At 55.4% G+C, this 19,642-nt stretch overlaps 1 protein-coding gene across 3 annotated transcripts; it reads right to left on the bottom strand.

The window, feature by feature from the left end:
• Positions 1 to 419: 419 nt before the first annotated feature.
• IDH2 (isocitrate dehydrogenase (NADP(+)) 2) lies at positions 420 to 19,289 on the bottom strand. Of its 3 annotated transcripts, XM_070617461.1 has the most exons (14): positions 19,098 to 19,289; positions 18,055 to 18,232; positions 17,078 to 17,214; positions 16,226 to 16,279; positions 7,522 to 7,613; positions 6,398 to 6,563; positions 4,752 to 4,912; positions 4,525 to 4,668; positions 3,559 to 3,695; positions 3,224 to 3,375; positions 1,685 to 1,797; positions 1,426 to 1,523; positions 1,235 to 1,327; positions 420 to 780 (listed from the first exon to the last, which is right to left on the bottom strand). In XM_070617461.1, exons 4-14 carry the CDS (start codon positions 16,254 to 16,256, stop codon positions 693 to 695), a joined length of 1,275 nt encoding a protein of 424 aa, XP_070473562.1. In that variant the 5' UTR covers positions 16,257 to 16,279; positions 17,078 to 17,214; positions 18,055 to 18,232; positions 19,098 to 19,289; the 3' UTR covers positions 420 to 692. The 3 variants fall into 3 exon arrangements, with proteins under 3 accessions (XP_070473562.1, XP_008529968.1, XP_070473566.1); XM_008531746.2 differs by lacking the exons at positions 17,078 to 17,214; positions 18,055 to 18,232; positions 19,098 to 19,289 and having other exon boundaries at positions 16,226 to 16,554; XM_070617465.1 differs by lacking the exons at positions 16,226 to 16,279; positions 17,078 to 17,214; positions 18,055 to 18,232; positions 19,098 to 19,289 and adding an exon at positions 15,495 to 15,780.
• Between the last annotated feature and the right edge of the window lie 353 nt (positions 19,290 to 19,642).

Raw genomic sequence — 19,642 nt, 5'->3', positions numbered from 1 at the left:
GACCTGTTTTGAGGACCAAGAGAAAGGCAGATAAAGAGGCCTGGAGATGTTTAAGAGGTTAAAAGCAACAAAGGAAAAAAATAAATAAAAACGTAACCAGATTCTATCGGGAAATAACAACAATCCTAAAATGGAGAACAGGATATAGGAACCGAATCGTGCCGGGAAATTCCAGGGAACCACAGGCCTGCGTTCCAAGAGCCCCAGCGGCAGCCCAGGCCACTCCTGTGGACTGCAGGGGGCTCACGCCGCTGCCCGGGCCTCCTGCCCCCGCCCTGGTGGCCCTCTGACTGGACAGAGGCCTAAGACGGACACTATGGTGGCCTGAAGCACTCGGGTCTGTCCCTGGCCGAATCTCGGAGCCCTCGGCCTTATGCTGCGGCCACCTCCTTCCCCTCAGGTACACACACAGCAGACGATTTTGTGAAGAGCTCTTTAGTAGCTAAATATGGCACCATGTGCTCCAGGGGCGATATAAATTACAGTATGTGAAACATACTGACCGGCTGAGGTAAACAGGCTGCTGCGGCCTCACGTCACCGTGAGGGCAAACACAGACAGAGACTTCTAAAAACATCTCGCTTATAAAAAACGTCCCCCACAAAGGCCTCCTGCGAGGGGCCGGGAGCAGCCGCGGCCCGCCCGCCCGGCCCAGCTTGGCGTCCATACGCGGCCCGCGGCGCCCCCGCCCGCTACTGCTGGCCCAGGGCTCTGTCCAGGCTGCTCTTGATGGCGTCCAGGAAGTCCGAGGTGTTCAGGAAGTGCTCGTTCAGCTTCACACTGCCGAGAGAACACGCACGTGAGGGGCCCCCCGGCCTGACCCTCCCAGGGCAGAGCCTCTCGTCCCCCATGGGGAGGGGCACACCCAGGCCATAGGTCAGAGGTTACTTATAGCCCACGGCCAGAGGGCCACGGCAAACTCAGCAGGACCTTGCTAGGGTCTGTTTGCTTTTCTAGGTGACCAGGCAACTGGGCACAAGCCCTCCTGGGAGATGGGTGCGGGAGGGGTGGAAAGGCTCTGAGCCCCTGGCCTCAGGCATGAGGACCAACTCCTGGGCCTGGTCTGGGAAGGCCTGGCCTGAGGCATCCCTCAGGACTGTGGACCTGTCCTGCCCCAAGCCCCTGGCAGCTAAGCTGACTCAGGGGAGGGCCTCAAGAGGGGTCCTCTGGCTTCTTCCCACCCGGCCCTGAGGTCCCGGAAGGCCAGCCCTGCCCTCTTCCCGAGGCCACACACTTGCTGAGGCCGTGAATGCAGCCTGCCAGGTCCTTGGTCATGGCTCCGCTCTCCACTGTCTCCACGCACACCTTCTCCAGCGTCTGGGCAAACCTGCAGGGGACAGACGGGGCAGAGTGAAACCCCAGCTGTGCAGAGCCAGGGTCCAGAACCTGCCATGGGCCAGCTCAGGCCCCACTCTCTGCACTCACCTGATGAGGTCCTGGTTCCCGTCCAGCTTCCCCCGGTGCTCCAGGCCACGCGTCCAGGCAAAGATGCTGGCGATGGGGTTGGTGCTGGTAGGCCGGCCCTGGGGGTGGGGTCACAAGGGGATCAAGAGCTGAACCAGGCAACGAGGGGGCCACCTGGACGGAGCTGCCCATCCCTAAACTGACAGGGCCAGGCCCGTCCTGCCAGTGGCTTCTGGGCCCCTCGGGTAGACAGGCATGTGGCCACGGGCCCCACACTCACCTTTTGGTGCTCCCGATAGTGGCGGGTGACTGTCCCATGAGCAGCCTCAGCCTCGATGGTCTTCCCATCTGGGCAGACCAGCACGGACGTCATCAGGCCAAGGGAGCCGAAGCCTGAAGAGGGGGAGGACCCTCCGCTCAGTGCCAGTGCCTTTCCTAGGACCCCCAGGGTGGAGCCCAGCAGCCCTCTTGCTATCATAGCTGCCTCTCAGCGGCTGTCTCCACCCACCCCCAACTGTATGGGAGGACAGGACTGTCCACCCTTGTCGTGGTCTCCAGTTGACAGCCACTCAAAGGTGGCTATCATCAGCCCGTTGGCATACATCTGTGTCCCCACCGCCAGGCGTCCCAGAGCCTGTGGCCCCCAGGGCCCGAGACCCCCACAGAGCTCTGCCCACCCAGCCTGGCTCGTGACCAAAAGGCTCATTTTCAAGCAGAAAGGATAAAGCCTGCTCCCGGCTAGGCCACCCCCATCACTTTATGTGCTGCTGTTTTAGGCTACTTTAAAGCTTTGTGACTTATTTCCAAATTTTTGCAAATCCAGGTGTTGACCTTTTCTGTTGTCCAGGTCTCCCGGGCTTCGAAAGTACTCCATGGCACCAAAATAAGGAGGAAAATTACTTGTCTAAGAAATTCTGCTGTGGGGGCAGGGGAAGGGGGACGCCTTCTCCATCGTTACCTGCACCTTCCCACTCACCGACTACTTATGTACATAAGGGTAACTTTCATGCCTTGCTCTTGCCTGCTATGGCTTTCCACCCTTCCATCTGAGATGGGAAGGGTTCTAGAGAGAGGATCACCACTGAACTTTTCAAAATAAAGCCAGAGGTTTTATAAAGCATTGAGACCCACTGCCTTTCATGGCAGCCTGGCATGGGCCTCCTTTCTCCTCCCAGGGGCTGGACCTCACCCCATCCCACGTGACCGTGCTTCTCCATCCCTATGTTTTACACATAGCTGACTCCCACCACCTTTCCTGCTCCTGCTCCTGTTCCCAACACGATTGGATGATTTCTCACAGTTCTTCTCTAACGGCCTCACCCACGCTTTCTGCTGCAATCCAATTCGTCCTTCAGAACACCCTAGGGCTTGGGGGTCTGCCATCTTCCCCACTATTCTCCTACATCCAAAAAGGCTTACTGTGCAAACCAAATTCTCTGTAATTTAAAGAACATCCAGTTCTGCTCGAGCCAAACCTAGTCCAAACCTGGAGCCAACACAGTCACGGGGCCCCTTCATAGACAGGAACAACCCGAGAGCGGACACACCCAGCCCTTTAGAACTGGAATTCCTGCGTCCTTTCTCTGTGTCAGCAGCCTTAGTAATACACCAGTCCAAACGTAATTTGTGTGGCCCTTCCTCACTCAGAGGCCAGGGAGCTCCTGCCCCCTGCTGTCCACAGGGGAGCCTGCAAAGGGCAGGCAAGCCGCAGTTCCGCTGCTACACTGGAGAAGTTTTCTACCAAAAGGGTCTGAAAAGCCCCCCAGCCAAGAGAAGACCAACAGTCCATCCCCACAGGGAGCAGGTGTTCCCAGCATACCCTGGGCCAGGATATCCGACTGCACGTCTCCGTCGTAGTTCTTGCAGGCCCACACAAAGCCGCCGGAAGACTTGAGGACCTGAGCCACCATGTCATCAATGAGCCGGTGCTCGTACCAGATCTTATTCTTGTCGAAGTCGGTCTTATAGTGCCTACGAGCAGAAGGGCCTGTTGTGGGGAGAGGGCAGGAGGCTGACAGGTTGGGGATCCCTCCCTGAGCCTCAGAGCTGTGCCGAACGCCCTGGGATAGCGAGCGCCCCAGTAGGATGGGGCTGGAGGCACAGGGAGGAAGGGCTGTGGAGGCCCTGGGGAGCAGCAAAGGGAGAGGCTGTTACTTGTCAAAGATCTCCTGGAAGATGTCCTTGAAGCGCCCGTCATAGGCTTTCAGAATGGTGTTCTTGGTGCTCATGTAGAGGGGCCACTTCTTCTGGATGGCATACTGGAAGCAGCTGTGCGCGAAACCCGAGATGGACTGTGGGGACAGAGAGAGGTCCCTGGCATGGTCCCCCGGGGCGAGGCCCAGGCGCCGGGAATGGCCTCCCTTCCTCCCGTGCGACCCTCTCCGCAGTCTGGCTTAACCCAGCCCCCCTGGAGGGAGCATCTGTCGATGCCAGTCCCGCATCCTCCTCCCAGCTTCCGAGAGGCAGCGGCCCCCAGCTTTGCTTTGGAAAGCCATCTCCCCCTCCCCAATTCTTAGACCACATGGCTGGGGGGGGGGGCGGGGCGGCTAACTCCCCCAGCCCCCCCGCCAGTCTCTAGAGTCCACAGTGTGTCCTGGTTTATCCAGTCAGGACCCTTCCTCTCCTGGGACTCCGTGATCGGCTCAGAGATGGTCGTGCAACCTAGGCCTGGCACTTTTGCTGGAACCATGAGCAAAAAGGCTCTTTTCTGATGGGGTAGCGGAGCTGGCAGGGTGCCTAGAGCTACTGGTGGCCACTTCTTCACGGCCTGAGGAGGAGGCCAACCACAGAGGAAAGGAAAGCCAAGAGACGGGGGACAGGGAGGGCATAGGTGTTTAAAAGCCCAGCTTGTTCAAGCCAAGAGTCCTGACAACTAACAGGCCCCCAAAGGGGCATCAGTGATGAGCACGGGAACTTGGGGAGCAGGAGCATCTGGCTCAGCTGTGGTCTGACAGCACCCTCCACACGGGGCCCCCTGAACACATCCAACATGCACTTGCTCATGGGCCTCTGACCTTCCTCAGGCCACTGACGCAGGAACAGCCAGAATCACAAAGCCAACGTGGCCCAAGGACAGGCTGGGAGAGGAGGGAGCTCGGGAGCCAAGTGCCGGGGACCCACCTTGTCGGTGTTGTACATGCCCATGCCCACGCCACCATCAGGGAAGTTGTACACCTCCCACTCCTTGGCACTGCTGCCGTCCTTCGGGGTGAATACTATCTTGAACGTGCCGGCCCGGTCGACGACAAAGTCTGTGGCCTTGTACTGCAGAGACAAGAGGGCGGCTCAGGCCAGGGGCTCCGGGTAGGGGTCCCAGGCCAGCAGAGTCCACACCCGCCGCGGCCAACCTGGTCGCCATGGGCGTGCCTGCCAATGGTGATGGGCTTGCTCCAGCCAGGGACAAGGCGAGGGATGTTTTTGCAGATGATGGGCTCCCGGAAGACAGTCCCCCCGAGGATGTTCCGGATGGTTCCATTCGGACTCTTCCACATCTTCTTCAGCTTGAACTCTATGAGGACAGAGATGAAGTGGCGTCACTGGAGCCCCCACCTTCCAACCAGAATTTGAACCCCAAGCAAGGCTGCAGCCAGATGGGGGTCCTAAAAGTCATCCTGGGGAAGCAGCAGAGCCCAGAGGATGAACGTGTGAGCTCAGGAAATGGATCTCCTGGCTTCAGGATTCAGCTCTGCCTCCCCTCACTGTGCACCTTGTGCAAGTGGCTTCGCCTGGGCTATCAAATGAACTTACTGATAAAATACCTAGCCTGTTGGCTTGCTGCGAGGACTGAACGGGCTCACATGGTAAGTGCCCTGTCCTTATTCCCACATCATGCTCGGATGGGGTGGGCAGCACACGGCCTCACGCCGGACGCCCTGGTTCTAGCCCCAGTCCTGCCACTACCCGTGGTCCAGCCCACGTTACTAAGATTGTGGCCCTCTACTTCTTTGCCCATAAATGGGGATATATAAACTCCAGGCTTCAGGAGAAATAAAAGAAACCCTGCGACAAGAGCTTATACTAAAATGCTTCCTCTACGCTGAGGTCAGTGCAACCCGAAAGACAGGAGGAAGCAGGCGAGTCTGGAGATGAGTGCTAAATGCTTTCTTCTAGCTCCCTCATTGCAGGAAGTAGGGACGAGAACTCTGCAAACTCTAAACCACCCTCTTTTTTTTGTTTTTTTTTGGTGAGGAAGATTAGCCCTGAGCTAACACCTGTGCCAATCCTCCTCTACTTTGTACATGGGATGCCTCCACAGAAAGGCTGATAAGTGGAGTAGGCCCACACCTGGGATCAGAACCTGAGAACCTGGGCCACCGAAGTGGGGCACGCAGAACTTTAACTACTCAGCCACAGGGCCAGCCCCTAAACCACCCTTTCTTGAATGATCCACACCTGGCCCCTTTATCCACAAACTGGTGCCATTTCATGGAACCCTCGAGAGCAGCCCCCAGAACCAAGGATCAGCAACCAGTCCAAGCCTGGTGGGGGCACCTCCCTGAGACCCCTCCATGGCCACAGGGCCAGGGGGCCGACCTGCAATGCCAGGACAGTGGCAGGACACGAGCAACCCTTCCCACAGCCCTCTGGGGCTCTGAAGGATGCAGCCTGATACACAACACTCATCTGGACAGAGGCAGCCCAGTCTCTCTGAAAGCCTGCCTGCAGGACAGCCCAGGAGGCCAGAGGAGCGAGCTGCCCAGAGGCTATCCTTACTGAGACAGCGTCAGCACTAGCTTCCTCCTCCACCTCCTCCTCACTGGCCAGAGCCACACGGCACAGCAGCAACACCACTGGCCTGGGAGCAGGGCACATGGATTCTGGTCTGAGCTCTGCCACACCCTAACTGTGGAACCTGAGGCCAGCCCCACAGCCGCCTCTCCCAAGCCTCGCAGAGGGACCGCTAAGGCTCCACTGTCTACCAGCCCTCCCCAGAGAGACTGGGGTCACGTCCCAGCCCCACAGCCCCAACCCACCCCCCTCCACGCCCTCGCACCTTCCACACGGGCCTCATCAGGGGTGATGGTGGCACACTTGACAGCCACACTGTACTTCTGGGTGGCCAACGCGGAGTCGATGGTGACCTGGTCGTTGGTCTGGTCACGATTTGGGAGCCCCAGGTCGAAATACTTGAGCTGGACGTCAACGTGGGGCAGGATGAGCTAGGGACATGAGGCCAGGGCAAGGCATCAGCCCAGATGACAGTGACTCAGGGGCATGAGGAGAAGTCTGCGGGCCATGGCACGGACAGCCCATCAGGGCAGGAAGCAGGGAAGGCCACGGAGGGAGGGGGCAGTGCAGCACAGGGCTGGGGTCAGCCATCCTCAGAGGGGCCAGACCAAAGCCAGCAGGAGGCCAGGGCTCTGGAGAGAGATTGGCAGACCAGGCCGTGGCCATTGGAGGGCTCGTCTCTTAGTGTGGACCATCTGCCCCCGTGATGGCCCATGGACTCAGCTGAACCCCAAATCCAAGTGCACCCAGATTTTTCTATACAGTGGGCTCCCTCTTCTTCCCCAAAGAGAAGTGGTGGTTCTTGACCTTCTTCTCGTGACGTACACACAATGCGGGGGTCTGCACATGGACGACACACTCTCCTCAACAGACTCACACCACAGCGACTTTGGAGAAGCTGAGCAGCCCCCCTGGGAACCACCTGCCGTGGTGACTCAAACGTACCTATCACTATCCTACAACACACACCACGGCCACGACTCCCGGTGACATCCTGGAACTGCTAAGAAAAGGTTAACCACGTGCACAGCTGCGGGCTGCGTCTTTGCCTGCACACGAGCCCAGTTCTCCGTTCCCTCCCTCGTGGAAGCACGCTGGGAGGCAGCGGATCAAGACGGTATGACAGAGGATCCACCTTGCATCTGCACACATTTATGGCAAAGCATGCAGGCCTTGGTACCAGCAGGAGACAGACTGCTGAGGACAAGCTGCCACACGTCATCAGAACCACAAGTGGGCTGGACACGAAAGAAGGGTGGAAGGGGGAGACAGACAGGAACTGCTGCTGCCCACCGGGGTGACGGGTGAGTCCCGGGGAAACCTATGCTGAGACTGAACGCTGTGCCTGGCCAGCCGCCCAGAGAGCTGCCCACTGTGGGAGGGAAGTACCTTCTCTTTGATGAACTGCCAGATGATACGGGTCATCTCATCGCCATCCATCTCCACCACCGGCTTTGCCACCTTGATCCTCTTGTCAGCATCTAGAATCAGGCATACGCAGCACATCACGCTCCTGGGGAGGTTGGTGGGGGAGCCCCTCTCCTCCCCGGCCAGACCCACCCTTCTCCAAGGAGGGGGCAGGGGTCAGCCAGGGTCCAGCCACCCAGTCTTAACTCCCCCTTCTGCAGGAGCAGCTCTCACACCACTGGGGGGACCTGGATCCCCCACTGAGTAGGGCCAGCCAGGACTAGCTAGAAAGATGCCAGCCTGGCTAGTCAGATCCCCTGCCCCTGAATTGGAAGGCAGAAGAGACCAACACAGAGGATGAGAGCCAGCCGGGGCCGCCGGGTCCAGTGGGAAGCCGGGGAGAGGCTGCCCACGGGCTCCTGCTTCCAGTGTCGAGGGGCAGCCCGGAATCCCCTCTTGTCCAGGTCTCGGTTCTTTAGTTTCCCTGCAAGTCTATGAGCTACCCCATGTCCTTCCAGTAACTTCCTCTCAAAGTTAGCAAGTCATCAACTCTGTCCTTTGCTTGCAACCTGAGAACCCCACAAACTTGAAGTGAGAAAGGAACTTGTCCTGAGCACCTCCCAAGTCCCTGGTGGTCCATCCCGCCCTCTAGATGATTCCATTAACCTCAAAACCAGTCCCAAACGGAGTGTCATTATCCCCACTTTAAATGTGGGGAAACTGAGGCTCAGAGAGGTTACCTGCTTACCTCCCAAGGTCACAGTTTGAAAACAGAGGACTCATACTTTGCACAGTGGGAAGGACAGGCCTAGGACACCTGAGCATGCAACTCAGAACTCCTGACCCAAGCTGGCTCAGGCCGGCCAGTCCTGCCAGAGAAGCAGCCAAGGACTGGACGAGGGGCCGACCCAGGGCCAGGGAGATGGTGGAGAAGGAAACAGGAGCTGGGGGAGGTTCTTCAAGGAAAGTCTGACTCAGGAGAAAAAGCAACCATCTGGGAAGTGAATTCCAAAGGAAACTCAAGGAAATGGCCCATTCAGTTCATCGAGGCAGTGCAGGCAGTGCTGACCCCGAGCCTGTGACAGACGGGGCACCGAGCGCCAGCATGGTCCTCTGCCCACAGGCTCGGGAGAGGCAGCGACCGCAGAGCAGGGCAACAAGATCCATGCCAAACCTGCAGTCCGGCCTCAAGTCAGCAGAAGTCTCGCTCGCTGCTGAAACCCGGGTAGAAACAGGACCCCTGAGAGCTGGGCCCTGTCCCCAAAGGAGCCCTCCTCGGCCCTCACTTGGGGCCCATTTACCCTTATGTTCCCCACAATCCTTACAGATGTAGTTATGGGTCCTCCACCTCCCCGTAGATTAGACCCAGCAAGTCAGAAGGGGGGACAAGGATGCTCACTCGAAAACACCAACAGTCGAAGAAGTGACATTGGCCAGGCTGACAGCACGGGACAGGAGCCTATGAAAAACAGGTCTAGGAACTAAAAGCGCACAGCCACTGAGGGACATCTAAAACAAAAGTGACAAAAGCCCAGTAGACCCCATGCATGTCACTGTCCTACAACACACACCACGGCCACGACTCATGATGACATCCCGACCCACGAAGAAAAAGGTGAATTAGGGCAGCAAAATAATTGGCTTTCCAAAGATATGCAAACAGATTTTTTTTTTTTTAATCTAAAAAGAATCTTAGAGATCATTCCAGGAGAAAAATGAGACGCAAGGAGCATGGCTTGTGTCGGAGACAGGCTAGAACAGACCCCTGGCTCAAGCGCAGCCTCTGGGTGCCCTTGTGGGTCAGCTGCGGAGAAGCAGAAAGCAAAGAGACTGTAAATAGTTCAGTCCCCAGGGAACAAGGTGGATGCTGCTGGCACTGCTCTACCACCCTTCCCAAGATGCAATGGGCTTTGGACCCAAGCTGCAAAATTCCTTCACCTTTTCTGGTCTGAAGCTTCAGTGGAAAGGGCTTCAGGGCCTACAGTCTACTGGGGTGTTGCCGAGCTAGCTGAGTTTTTAGGAGCATCTCCTTTGAGTTAATCTGATGAGAGCTAACCAAATTTTTAAAAGTATATTGAACCTGCCATAATCAGGATCCCCAACGAGATTCATTGAGGGGCCGGTCCTAAAGGTTTCTGCCTAAGCCAGGGCTCCACACAAGTTTTGGGCTTCAGGCACAGCAGCCAGTGGGGCTGTGGACACCACACCTCCTCCACAGAGGAGTTCGACATCAAGATCACAGCAGGCAGCCCTCGGTGCTGTGCATGCAGCTGTCAAACCCTCAGAGACCTCAGAGCCCAATTATTTATCAGGCGCTAAGCACCTCTTCCTGAAACACGTAAACCACAACAGCTGGGCGGCTGTGGGAGCCCAAGCAGCAGACACTCATTTTGTTCAGCGCAGGTATTGCTTTGGGTTTGTTTTTTTTAATGTTAATTGATGACCTAGGTTTAAAAATCAGGAAGGTTCAACAACGACAACAAAAATAACCCGATTAATAATTGGGCAAAGGACTTGAATAGACATTTCTCCAAAAATGATACATAAATGGCCAACAAGCACATGACTCGACATCACTAGTCTTTAGAGAAATGTAAACCAAAACGACACAATACCACTTTATACCCATTGGGATGGCTACAATTAAAAACACAGAAAATAACAAGCGTTGACAAGGACGTGGAGAAATTGGAACCCTCGTGCCCTGCTGGTGAGAATGTAAAATGGTGCAGCCATAATGGAAAACACCATGATGGTTCCTCAAAAAATTCAAAATAGAATTGCCATATGATCCAGTAATACCACTTCTGGATATAGACTCAAAATAATTAAAAGCAGGGTCTCAAAGAGATACTTGTGCAACCACGTTCACAGCAGCGTTACAACAGCCAAGAGGGAGAAGCACCCCAGGTGCCCATGGGTGGATGAACAGATAAACAAAATGTGGTATGAACCTTCCAGAGGAGAACAGGATTCTAGAAGCTAATCCAGGAAGGTTAAGAAAAACTTTCCTCCAAAAGGTTATATGATGTTCGTTATTCCAAGTTTTTCCAAGACTGGGCTCCCCACCACTTACACATGGATGCACTTGCTTTGACACTAAAAAAGGAAGCACTCGCATGTTTTAATGATGGATCTGGACCTACCCCAATTGCTTTTGCTGCTTGTTCTTTTGTTTCAAATTCCATGAAGGCAACTTCCCTTGGATCTCCACAGACTTGTATAAACAACATTGCCACATTTCCCAAAGACGCTTGCAATCCAGCTGTAAGTAACACTTTGGGGAAGTAACTCATATAACAAATTAGAAGCAGTCATAAATATGTAAGGATTTAATAACTATATTGCCTAAGCCTTTCACAATTTCTATACCTTACTCAGAAGGTCAACAAATTTTAACTTGAAATTTTTTTTTTAACGTGGTATATTCAGTGATCCCTGGTATCTGCAGGGTACTATTGGTTCCGAGATCCCTCATGGAGACTAAAATCCACAGGTGCTCAAGTCTCTTATATAAATGGTGCAGTATTTGCATATAACCACGCACATCCTCCCGGATACTTTAAATCATCTCTAAATGACCTGTAATACCTAACACAATGTAAATGCTATGCAAATAGCTGTTGTATTGTTTAGGGAATAACATCAAGAAAGAAAGTCTGTATGTGTTCAGTTCCGTGTACATGTTCTGTGGACGCGGAACCATCAGATATGGAGGCTGACTGTACATACAATGGAATATTATTCAGCCTTAAAAAGGAAGGGAATTCTGCAGTATGCTACAGCATGGATGAACCTTGAGGACATTATGCTAAATGAGACAAGTCAGACACAAAAAGACAAATACTGTAAGATTCCACTTATCTGAGGTACCTAGCAGACAAAATCATAGAAACAGAAAGTAGAACAGTGGTTGCCAGGGGCTGGGGGGAGGGGCGGATGGGGAGTTGTCTCCCAGACATACAGTTTCAGTTTTGCAACATGAAAAGCTCCGGAGGCTGGTTGTACAACTGTGTGAGTGTGCTTAACATTACTGAGCTGTATGCTTAAAAACGGTTAAGATGGAAATTTTTGTTATGTGCTTTTTACCACAATAAAAAAAATAAGAAATTAAAATTAAAATTTTTTTAAAAAATTTAAACCAGTCCAAAAAACCCAGGAGATTTGACATAAAAAATCCAGCCTCTCTTGAAGGCTGAGTTGCTTCCGCCTCACCGAGCAGATGCTCGTCCCAGCCGAGCGGAGCACAGCCCCTCCCTTCAGTCCAGGCCGCCAACCGCCCTCCAGACTTTGCTCAGCCAGTACGGCAGAGACAGCCTCTGGGAGACACGTGGTGACAAGCGACCTGAAATCCCAGAAACAGCAGCTGGGGCTATCTGAAAGCCTGCAGGGGACAGTCACCAGGAAACCTTCCGACGACGCCTTGCACAAACACGGTCCTCGTGGCTAGAGTGTGGGATGGAATTACACCAGTCCCAAGAGGCCCATTAGGCCAACCCTCCTCCCCGTTTGGGCCTCCTAGCACCCAACCCATGTAAGGATTTCAAAACCTGTCCCTATTCAGATCTGCTTGCTGCTCCGCACCCAGGGCCCCTCCCAAGACGGCCGCCCCAAGAGTCACTGCTTTCACCACATTCCTACCCACGCTGCTCTCAGCAGAGACCGCTCAGCCAGCTCGGCCCAGCAGAAAGCAGGGGGAGGCCCCCAAGGCCCGGAGCTCAATAAGGCAGCGCAGCAATTCCAGAAGAGACTCTACCATTTTCCTCGGTGTCATCCTTCAATGCTCCCTTTCTCTCACACCCACATCCGAACCATCAAAAAGTCCAGTTGGCTCTTCCTTCAAAAGACATCCAGAATCCAACCACTTCTCACTCCCTGCAGTGCCACCACCCAGGTCCAAGCCACCACCATCCTCTCGTCAGATGATGACTATGGCCGCCTACCAGATCCCGGAAGCCAGGTGCTCCTGTTAAACTGTAAATTAGGCATGACACACCTCTTAAAACCCTGCAAAGCCTCCCCTTTCACTCCGAGTAAAAGCCGAAGTCCTCAAAAATGGTGTGCGAGCCCCACATGGCCCCATGGCCCGACCTCATCTGCCATCACTCATCCTTGTGCACTCCGAGCCGCCATGGGCACCGGGCACTCCTCCCTCACTGCTCCTCCCACAGGCAAAGGCGCACGCCTCCACCAGGGTTCTTCCCCTGATAACTAAGTGGGCTGCTCCCTCTGCGCCCTCACGGCTTCTTTCAGTGAGGTCTTTCCCGGCTGCCCCAGCCAAAGTTTCCTGCACACAGTCCTTGCTCATCTGTTCTCTTTAGTTCTTGTTACCATATATGATGCTAGTCAACCCCCACCGTGTTGACTGTCTGTCCCGGCACTAGAATTTAAGCTCCATAAGGGCCGAAATCTTTCCTCTCATTCCCAGCTCCATCCCCTTGCACAGGGCCTGACACACAGTCGAAGCACAATATTTGTTGAAGGCATGAATGAATGTCAGCTCGCAGTCAATTAGGCCGGTGGTAAGGGCTGCCCTGCCCTCAGCTTCTGTGAGGATGACATGTGCTCCGTCCCCTCCCGCCCTCCTGGCATGCAGTGCCGCACAGAGGCCAGGGAGTTCCCACCATCAGACGGTACCAGACCATCACAAACGGACACGGTGGCATCTCTGCCTGACAATGGGCTCCCAGCCCTGGAACGGCTCACAGTTTAGAGCGTATTCATATTTGCAATCTGCTGGCATTTCAAACATGGGTTAACAGAAGTGGTAACCCCAGTGCAGGCCGCAGAGCCTGGCTTCCCGTATTTAGACAGCCGTTTCCAGCACCTCATACCCTGAATGCAATCAGCACGAGACACCTCAACCTTACAGAGAGGATTTGGGAGCAGGCCCCAGGCTTTCTAGAAAGGCTCTTCCTCAAAACCTACTGGGCCTAAACATGACCACCCAAAACCGCTCTGGTGAGACGGCAGTGGTCTTCTCTGATGTGGATGAAACAAGGCTCAGCGAAGAACACATAAGAACTCTCCTGGTGGGTCTGCAAAACTTTGAACCATCATGAAATAATTTGCCCTGGGATCTACCAGTGCAGGCGAGTCACCAAGATCTGAAAAGTTAAGGGGCAGGGTGAGAAAAATAAGAAGCTCCTGGGCTAGGAGTGGAGCAGAGAAAGGCTGAATAAGTAATTCTTCCATTGAGCAGTTACACAGAGCGCACCCTCATTTCCCCAAACTCTAACTTATCAGAACCACCACCAGCAGTCGCTGGCGGCCTAGGACTTGCAAAACTAGAGACGTGTGTGGGAATTGCCCGGCAGCAAAAACACCAGACCGTTTAGCCAAAAAATATTCTTTCCTTGTCATCACGGGGAATGCCAAGTATTCTGTCTCCAGCAGTGTTGCCAGGTAACAAGCTAGCAGAGGTCACAATTTATAGCCTCAAGTCCAACTAAAATATCAGGCATTCAGCCCCTTAAGAAGCAACCCACTCGGGGACTTCTGGAAGGACCTGCAACTGACTGCTCTTTTTATGTGTTACCAAAATTCAGGCCCCAAAAGGGGCTTTGTTTTCTTGTTTGTGTGATTTTTGTTTCCTTTTTTACCATCAATGCAGAAAAAAAAGGGGAAAAATGGAGAATGTATCTAACTTCCACCATACTTTGCTGAAGGTGGTGCCATATGGCAAACTTTGGGGCCTGAGGGCACTTGGAACCTTGGAGTTGCAGGGCTGACCCCTCACAGAGACAAAGCCCAGAAGGACAAACGCAGAAATGCCCCTTTCTCCTTGGCAGGGGACGTGGGGGCGCTGGGGCCCAAGTTCTTCCCCTCCCGTCCCCTCCCCTCCCCCACCTCCCAGCTCCGGTCAGCTGCTCGAACACTGGGTTAAAGATTACCTACACTACAGTGAAGCCAGGCCGCCGGGGCCCCACCCCCTCTTCCGCCCTCTCCTGGCTGACACCAAGGGGCTCCCGGCCAGGTCGGGATAGGGGTTTCCGTGGCAACAGGCATCAGACAGGACCAAGGGACCTAGCCTGTTCCCTGCCTTTTGCAGCTGGCGATGGAGAGCCAGGGTGCAGACCGATGCCCACAGGCCAGACCGGGCAGCCCGTGTTGGTGACGGAGGCTCAGCCGAAGTCCTGCTTATGTCTTCTCCCCTAAGCAGGGAGCTAAGGGTACCACGGGGCTGTGACAGACGATCCGGGAAAGTGACATTTCGGCGCGCGGCTGCCAAGTCTCCCAGCCGGGTGACCGGAGCGGGGCCAAGAGCAGCGCAGAAGCCGGCGAGCGAGAAACGGGCAGGTCAACCCAAGGAGAGGCCCCACGATGGAGCCTCCAGTGCGGGGACAAGGAGAAGGGGGGCGTCCAAACAAAAGGGAAAATAAAAAGGACGCTCCTCCAGCTGTCTCCTAAGAGGCTCCAAAAATAGCTGACGAGGGCCTGGCAGCCAGGAGGGAACAGAGCGCGGCCGGCTGCAAAGGAAGGGGAAGTGGATGCCTCCTCCCTGGTCGCCTTTGTCTGAGCAGACTCGGCGCCGCGGCTCTCCCTCCCGGGGAGGCAGCGGGCCGGGCGCCCCAGCCCCACTCGGCCGCTCGTCTCCTCCAAGGGCGCACGGCGGGCAGGGGACCCTCCGGGCCCGGGACACCTCAGCACCCGCTACGGGAATATCCGGGGGCGCAGAGCAGCCTGGAGCCCCCGCCCGCCCGCGCAGGGCCGCAGGGCCAGTATCGCCCGGACCACCGGTTGCCACAACCCTTCCAGTCCCCGGCCCTGCGCCTGGCGCGGCCTGGAAGCTTGGGCAGGGGAGATCGTTCCCCTACCCCGGCTCTTTGTGTGCCCAACCCCGCCGTCCCCGGCCCGCGAGCCGCCCGGGTCGCGCTCCCCGGTGCCCATCTGGGAGGCCGCCACGTCGCGGTGCCGGGCGCGCGCCCCGCCCGGACCCTCCTCGTGGCACTCACAGTGGCGCCGCGGCTGCTCCTGCAAGCTGGGGCCTGTCAGGGCTGCCGGCGCCCAGGCTGGCCCGGAGCCGGAGGCTCTGCAGAGCGAGCGTACGACCCGCAGGTAGCCGGCCATCCCGAGCAGGCGGGCGGACGCACAGGTCAGGCGAGATGCTAGCGCCAGCTGCCCGGCGGCGGGCGGCTGGGACCCGGCCGGGCCGGAGCGCGGGCAGGACGGGGCGGGGCGGCCAGGGGCCACCACACGATTGGGCCTCGCCGGCGGGTGGGCGGAGCCCTGGCCCGGCCGGACTCCTCCCCCGGCCCTGCACCAGCCGGGATCCCGCCCCCGCGCGCAGCCCGCGCTTCCACCTAGCGGCGGGAAGCCCAGCCGGCAGGGGCGAGGGGCGTGAGTGTGACCCACCCTGACGCGCGAGCGGGGATGGGAGCTGGAGGATGAGGGGAGCCGTTAGCGAGGCTGAACCCCTCCCTCCAGGAAGCCCCATTGGAACCAGGGTCTCATTGCTGACACATCAGCTTCAACCGAAAAAGGCAAATCTGAGCAAACTCCTGGGTCCTTCGTGTTTGCTGGGCTGAAACTCCAGGGCGCATTACCCGAGTGCGGGCTCCGCGTTCTTGAGCTAAGACCACGGCACCCCAATTCTCCTCCAGCTGGCTCTCAGATCCTCCTAGCCCCTCCACGGGTTGTGAGACTGACCAGAGTCTAAAGCTGAAACCCCTCCTGTGCTTCTCACCAGAAGGTCCCTCCTCGGAGTCACTCAGCATCGCCAGGGTCTGTTTTCTCTCGTCTGAAATGAGAATGATAACAATCCTGGGGCTGCCAGGAGACCTGGGTGAAATAACGTATGTGGAAGGCCTGGGGCACACCCTGTGCTCCCCGGCCGTTGCACCAAAGCTTATCACGTTCCAGATGGGAGCTCATGCAGCCAGGGCTGAATAAACGCAGCATGTTCCAGGCAGACAGTCCCATTTCTGCCCGCTCTCGTGCAAAAGAATATTGACTGGTTCTGCAAGAAACAAGCAAAGTCTCTCTCTCTTGCTTCCCCCTTTTTCTTGAAGTGAGACACCAGCTGGGTTTTATTTTAGACAAATCTGACCCCAGCCCCCTACTTTGCCAGTCACACCAACTCGTTCCAAATACTAACAACCTCTCTGCCCTGTGTTCCCAGCTCTCCCCCTCCCTGCCTCCCGGTCAACACGGCCAGATGGAGCTGAGCCAGGAGAGCGACCTTGAATTACCGGCTTCAGAGCCCGGCAAGGCAGGGCTACTGCTTTGGCCCCGAGAGCCAGCAGACTGGCCCAAGGGGAGGCTGCTTTGGGCCCCCACAAAGTCCGAGGCCTCAGTTGAGAGCCTGTTCTCAGGCCAGCATGCCCCGGAATGACCCATTATGCCTTTCACTCTTTTCCCAGTTCTCTTGCTCGAAACACAAGCACAGCCCATGGAGCCTCTGGTATTTGGTTTTCATGCCATCCTGGTATTACCAGGCACCTGGGCCTCAGCCCATCCCTGAAACTGGGAGACTGGACGCCCTGAGGGTCCTTCCAACCCAAACAGTCAGATTCAGCTCTGTATGTCAAGTACTTACACTCTCACTTCTGAGCTGGTTATAAAGAAATCACAGCCCACGCCAGGGGCTCATCTGTTCCTCTACGTGGTGGACCAGGGCGTCAGGCCTGAGAGGCAGTCCTGCAGGCTCCGAATGTTCCAGAATCTGGCCTCTGCCTGCAGCGGGATCAAGGTGGAGGCACATGTGTCCTTTGCAAGCAGAGCAGCAGCCCAGGCAGTTGAGGCAAAGTCTTCAGATTAAGCTGCCTCTCACTTTTCCCAGGGCTCAGCTCCATGCCCGCCTTCACCATACAGTGCCCATTTGGTGAGGCAGTCACTGTCAGCTCCATCGACTCAGAGAGGTTAGGATACTCGCTTAAAGTCACACAGCTGGAAAGTAGCAGAACTCTAGTTGATATTCAGACACCTGGCTCCCAGTTCATTGCTATTTTAAGAAGAAAGAAGAGGACACCAGAGCCCCTATTTATTGCACTTATTTGGAATTCCTGGTGGTGGTAACTAATGGCCCTAAAAGCCACTGCAGAGAAAGATGGGGTTTAAAGGAGAGATGCTTAGATCCTCAAGTTTGGGGTCAACCCTTCCCTATTTTTAATCAAACCCCGATTAGCTATTGAGTCTAGGTGACATAGAAGTTCCCCGTGGAGGCAGAAAAACGCACATCACTCAGTCTCTACTCCGGGAGCCAAACACGCATCTATGCGATCATCACAGACCAGGCACAAGAGGAAGGAGTCCCAAGATGCCAGAGGCCTCGCAATGAAAAAGTCATCTCTGATGGGGGCACCCCTGTGAGCTCAGGGCACAAACACCCATCAAGTTGGCTCTCAAGGGTATTTAAGATCTGGGAGGAGGCTGGACAGGCAGGCTGGCAGAGGTGAGGGACTGGCGCTCCATCCAGGTGGACGCTCCAGGGCATTAGTTTTGCCGTACCTTTGCAGGCAGTGGGCAACATGTGGCAACAGCAGTGAGGGGATGTTGGGGAGTAGGGGCTCAGACCTGGGGAAGGGAGACCAGGGTCCCTGAACCCGGGGCAGGCCTGACACGGGGTCCTGGCAGCACCCTCCAGAAGGGCAGGACTCCAGAGATGATGTAGAGGTGGACGCAGCAGGAATGGCAGCTGGCTGGACTTCGGGCGGGGGAGGAGTCAGAGTGACTCAGACTCCCATCCCTGGAGCTGAAAGAATGGTGATGCCATTATTAGAAAATAGGAGGAGGAGAGGGTTGTGGGAGAGGTGTTGATAGCAGAGCTATTTGTGGTCATCTCTAAACTGATTCCCCTGCGGCAGTCTGTGCTCCCTCCTCCAATCCGCCCTCTTGGCTGCTTCCACTGCTTCCAGCACGCCACCCTGAAGCACAGCCCTGAGCCGTTCCTCCACAGCTCAGAGACCTGCAGGAGCTCTCCACTGCCTGATACACTACAGTCTGACAGTCTGTAACATTTATGGCCTTCACCTCCCTCACCACCCTTCTCTTCTATTTCCTCTCCCCAAGAACCTGAAATTTAGCCATTCCCCTGAGTAGCCCGGGACTCTGAGCCTTTGCACCATCCCTTCCTTCCACCAAGTGGACTCTTTCCACTCCTCATGGCCAGACCCACTCATCCTTGGTGGCCAAGTCCAGGCGCACCTTCTCAAGCCTGTACTGGGGGCAGGGCGGGGGTTGGGGGACACACCGTTCTTTTACACCTGAGCTGTCACCCAAAGTGAACAGCTCCCCAGACCCCTCCCCCCCAATAAAAGAGCAGAGAATCCTACTCCGGTGTTCAACTTTGTAAAATAAATCTCTGGACAATTACAGGCAGAGTCCAGAAACAAATTTGGAAGATTTTAAAATTTTATTTAACTGCGTGACATTTTCTCTCAGCTTGCTTAAGTTAACCCTAAAAATTCCTAATAAAACTAGAAATGCAAAGTTGGAGCAAGGGGAAATCATCGAAAGGCAATAGAAAGAACCAGAGGCGACATTACTGTTTAGCAGCAGTTTCCCTGTTTGCCGACATCATTTGTTATGACGTCTCATTGCCCGGGCAAGTCACTTACCTTCTCTGAGCCTCGGTTTCTTCATCTGCAGATGAGGATAATAACACCTACTTGTAGTAGTTGTTAGGATTAAATAAACTCATGCGGATCAAATACTTAGCGTGGTGCCCGGCACACAGAGAAGAAACCTGTTGGTGGTGTTAATATTATCCATTCATTCACATCCACTCCACATCTTTTCACTGAGCTCCTGTGACATGCCAGGCATGACCAGGGATGGACAAGAGGGCACATTCCAGTCCGGAGAGGAGCTCGGTCCACAGGGGTGTCAGGGAGATGGATGTGTAAACAGGTCATTTCAAAATACAGTGGATGTGGCTGGAGGGAGGGTTGGTTAGTTCAGTCCCTTTGGAAGGCCATTCGCCAGCATCCATCCTTTTATAAAATGCTCATACTCTTTCTTCCAGCAGTTCCACTTTGGGCACTGACACCACAAAAACACTCACCAAATCGAGGAGAGACTATGTGTAATGTGTTCGCTGCAGCACGGTTTGTGACAGAAAAAAACTATGAAAAATATGTGTGAAATGTTGAGGGCATCCAAA

The sequence above is a fragment of the Equus przewalskii genome, chromosome 1 (assembly GCF_037783145.1).
Source record: "Equus przewalskii isolate Varuska chromosome 1, EquPr2, whole genome shotgun sequence".
NCBI lineage: Eukaryota > Metazoa > Chordata > Mammalia > Perissodactyla > Equidae > Equus > Equus przewalskii.
This window is presented reverse-complemented; position numbering and strand designations above follow the sequence as displayed.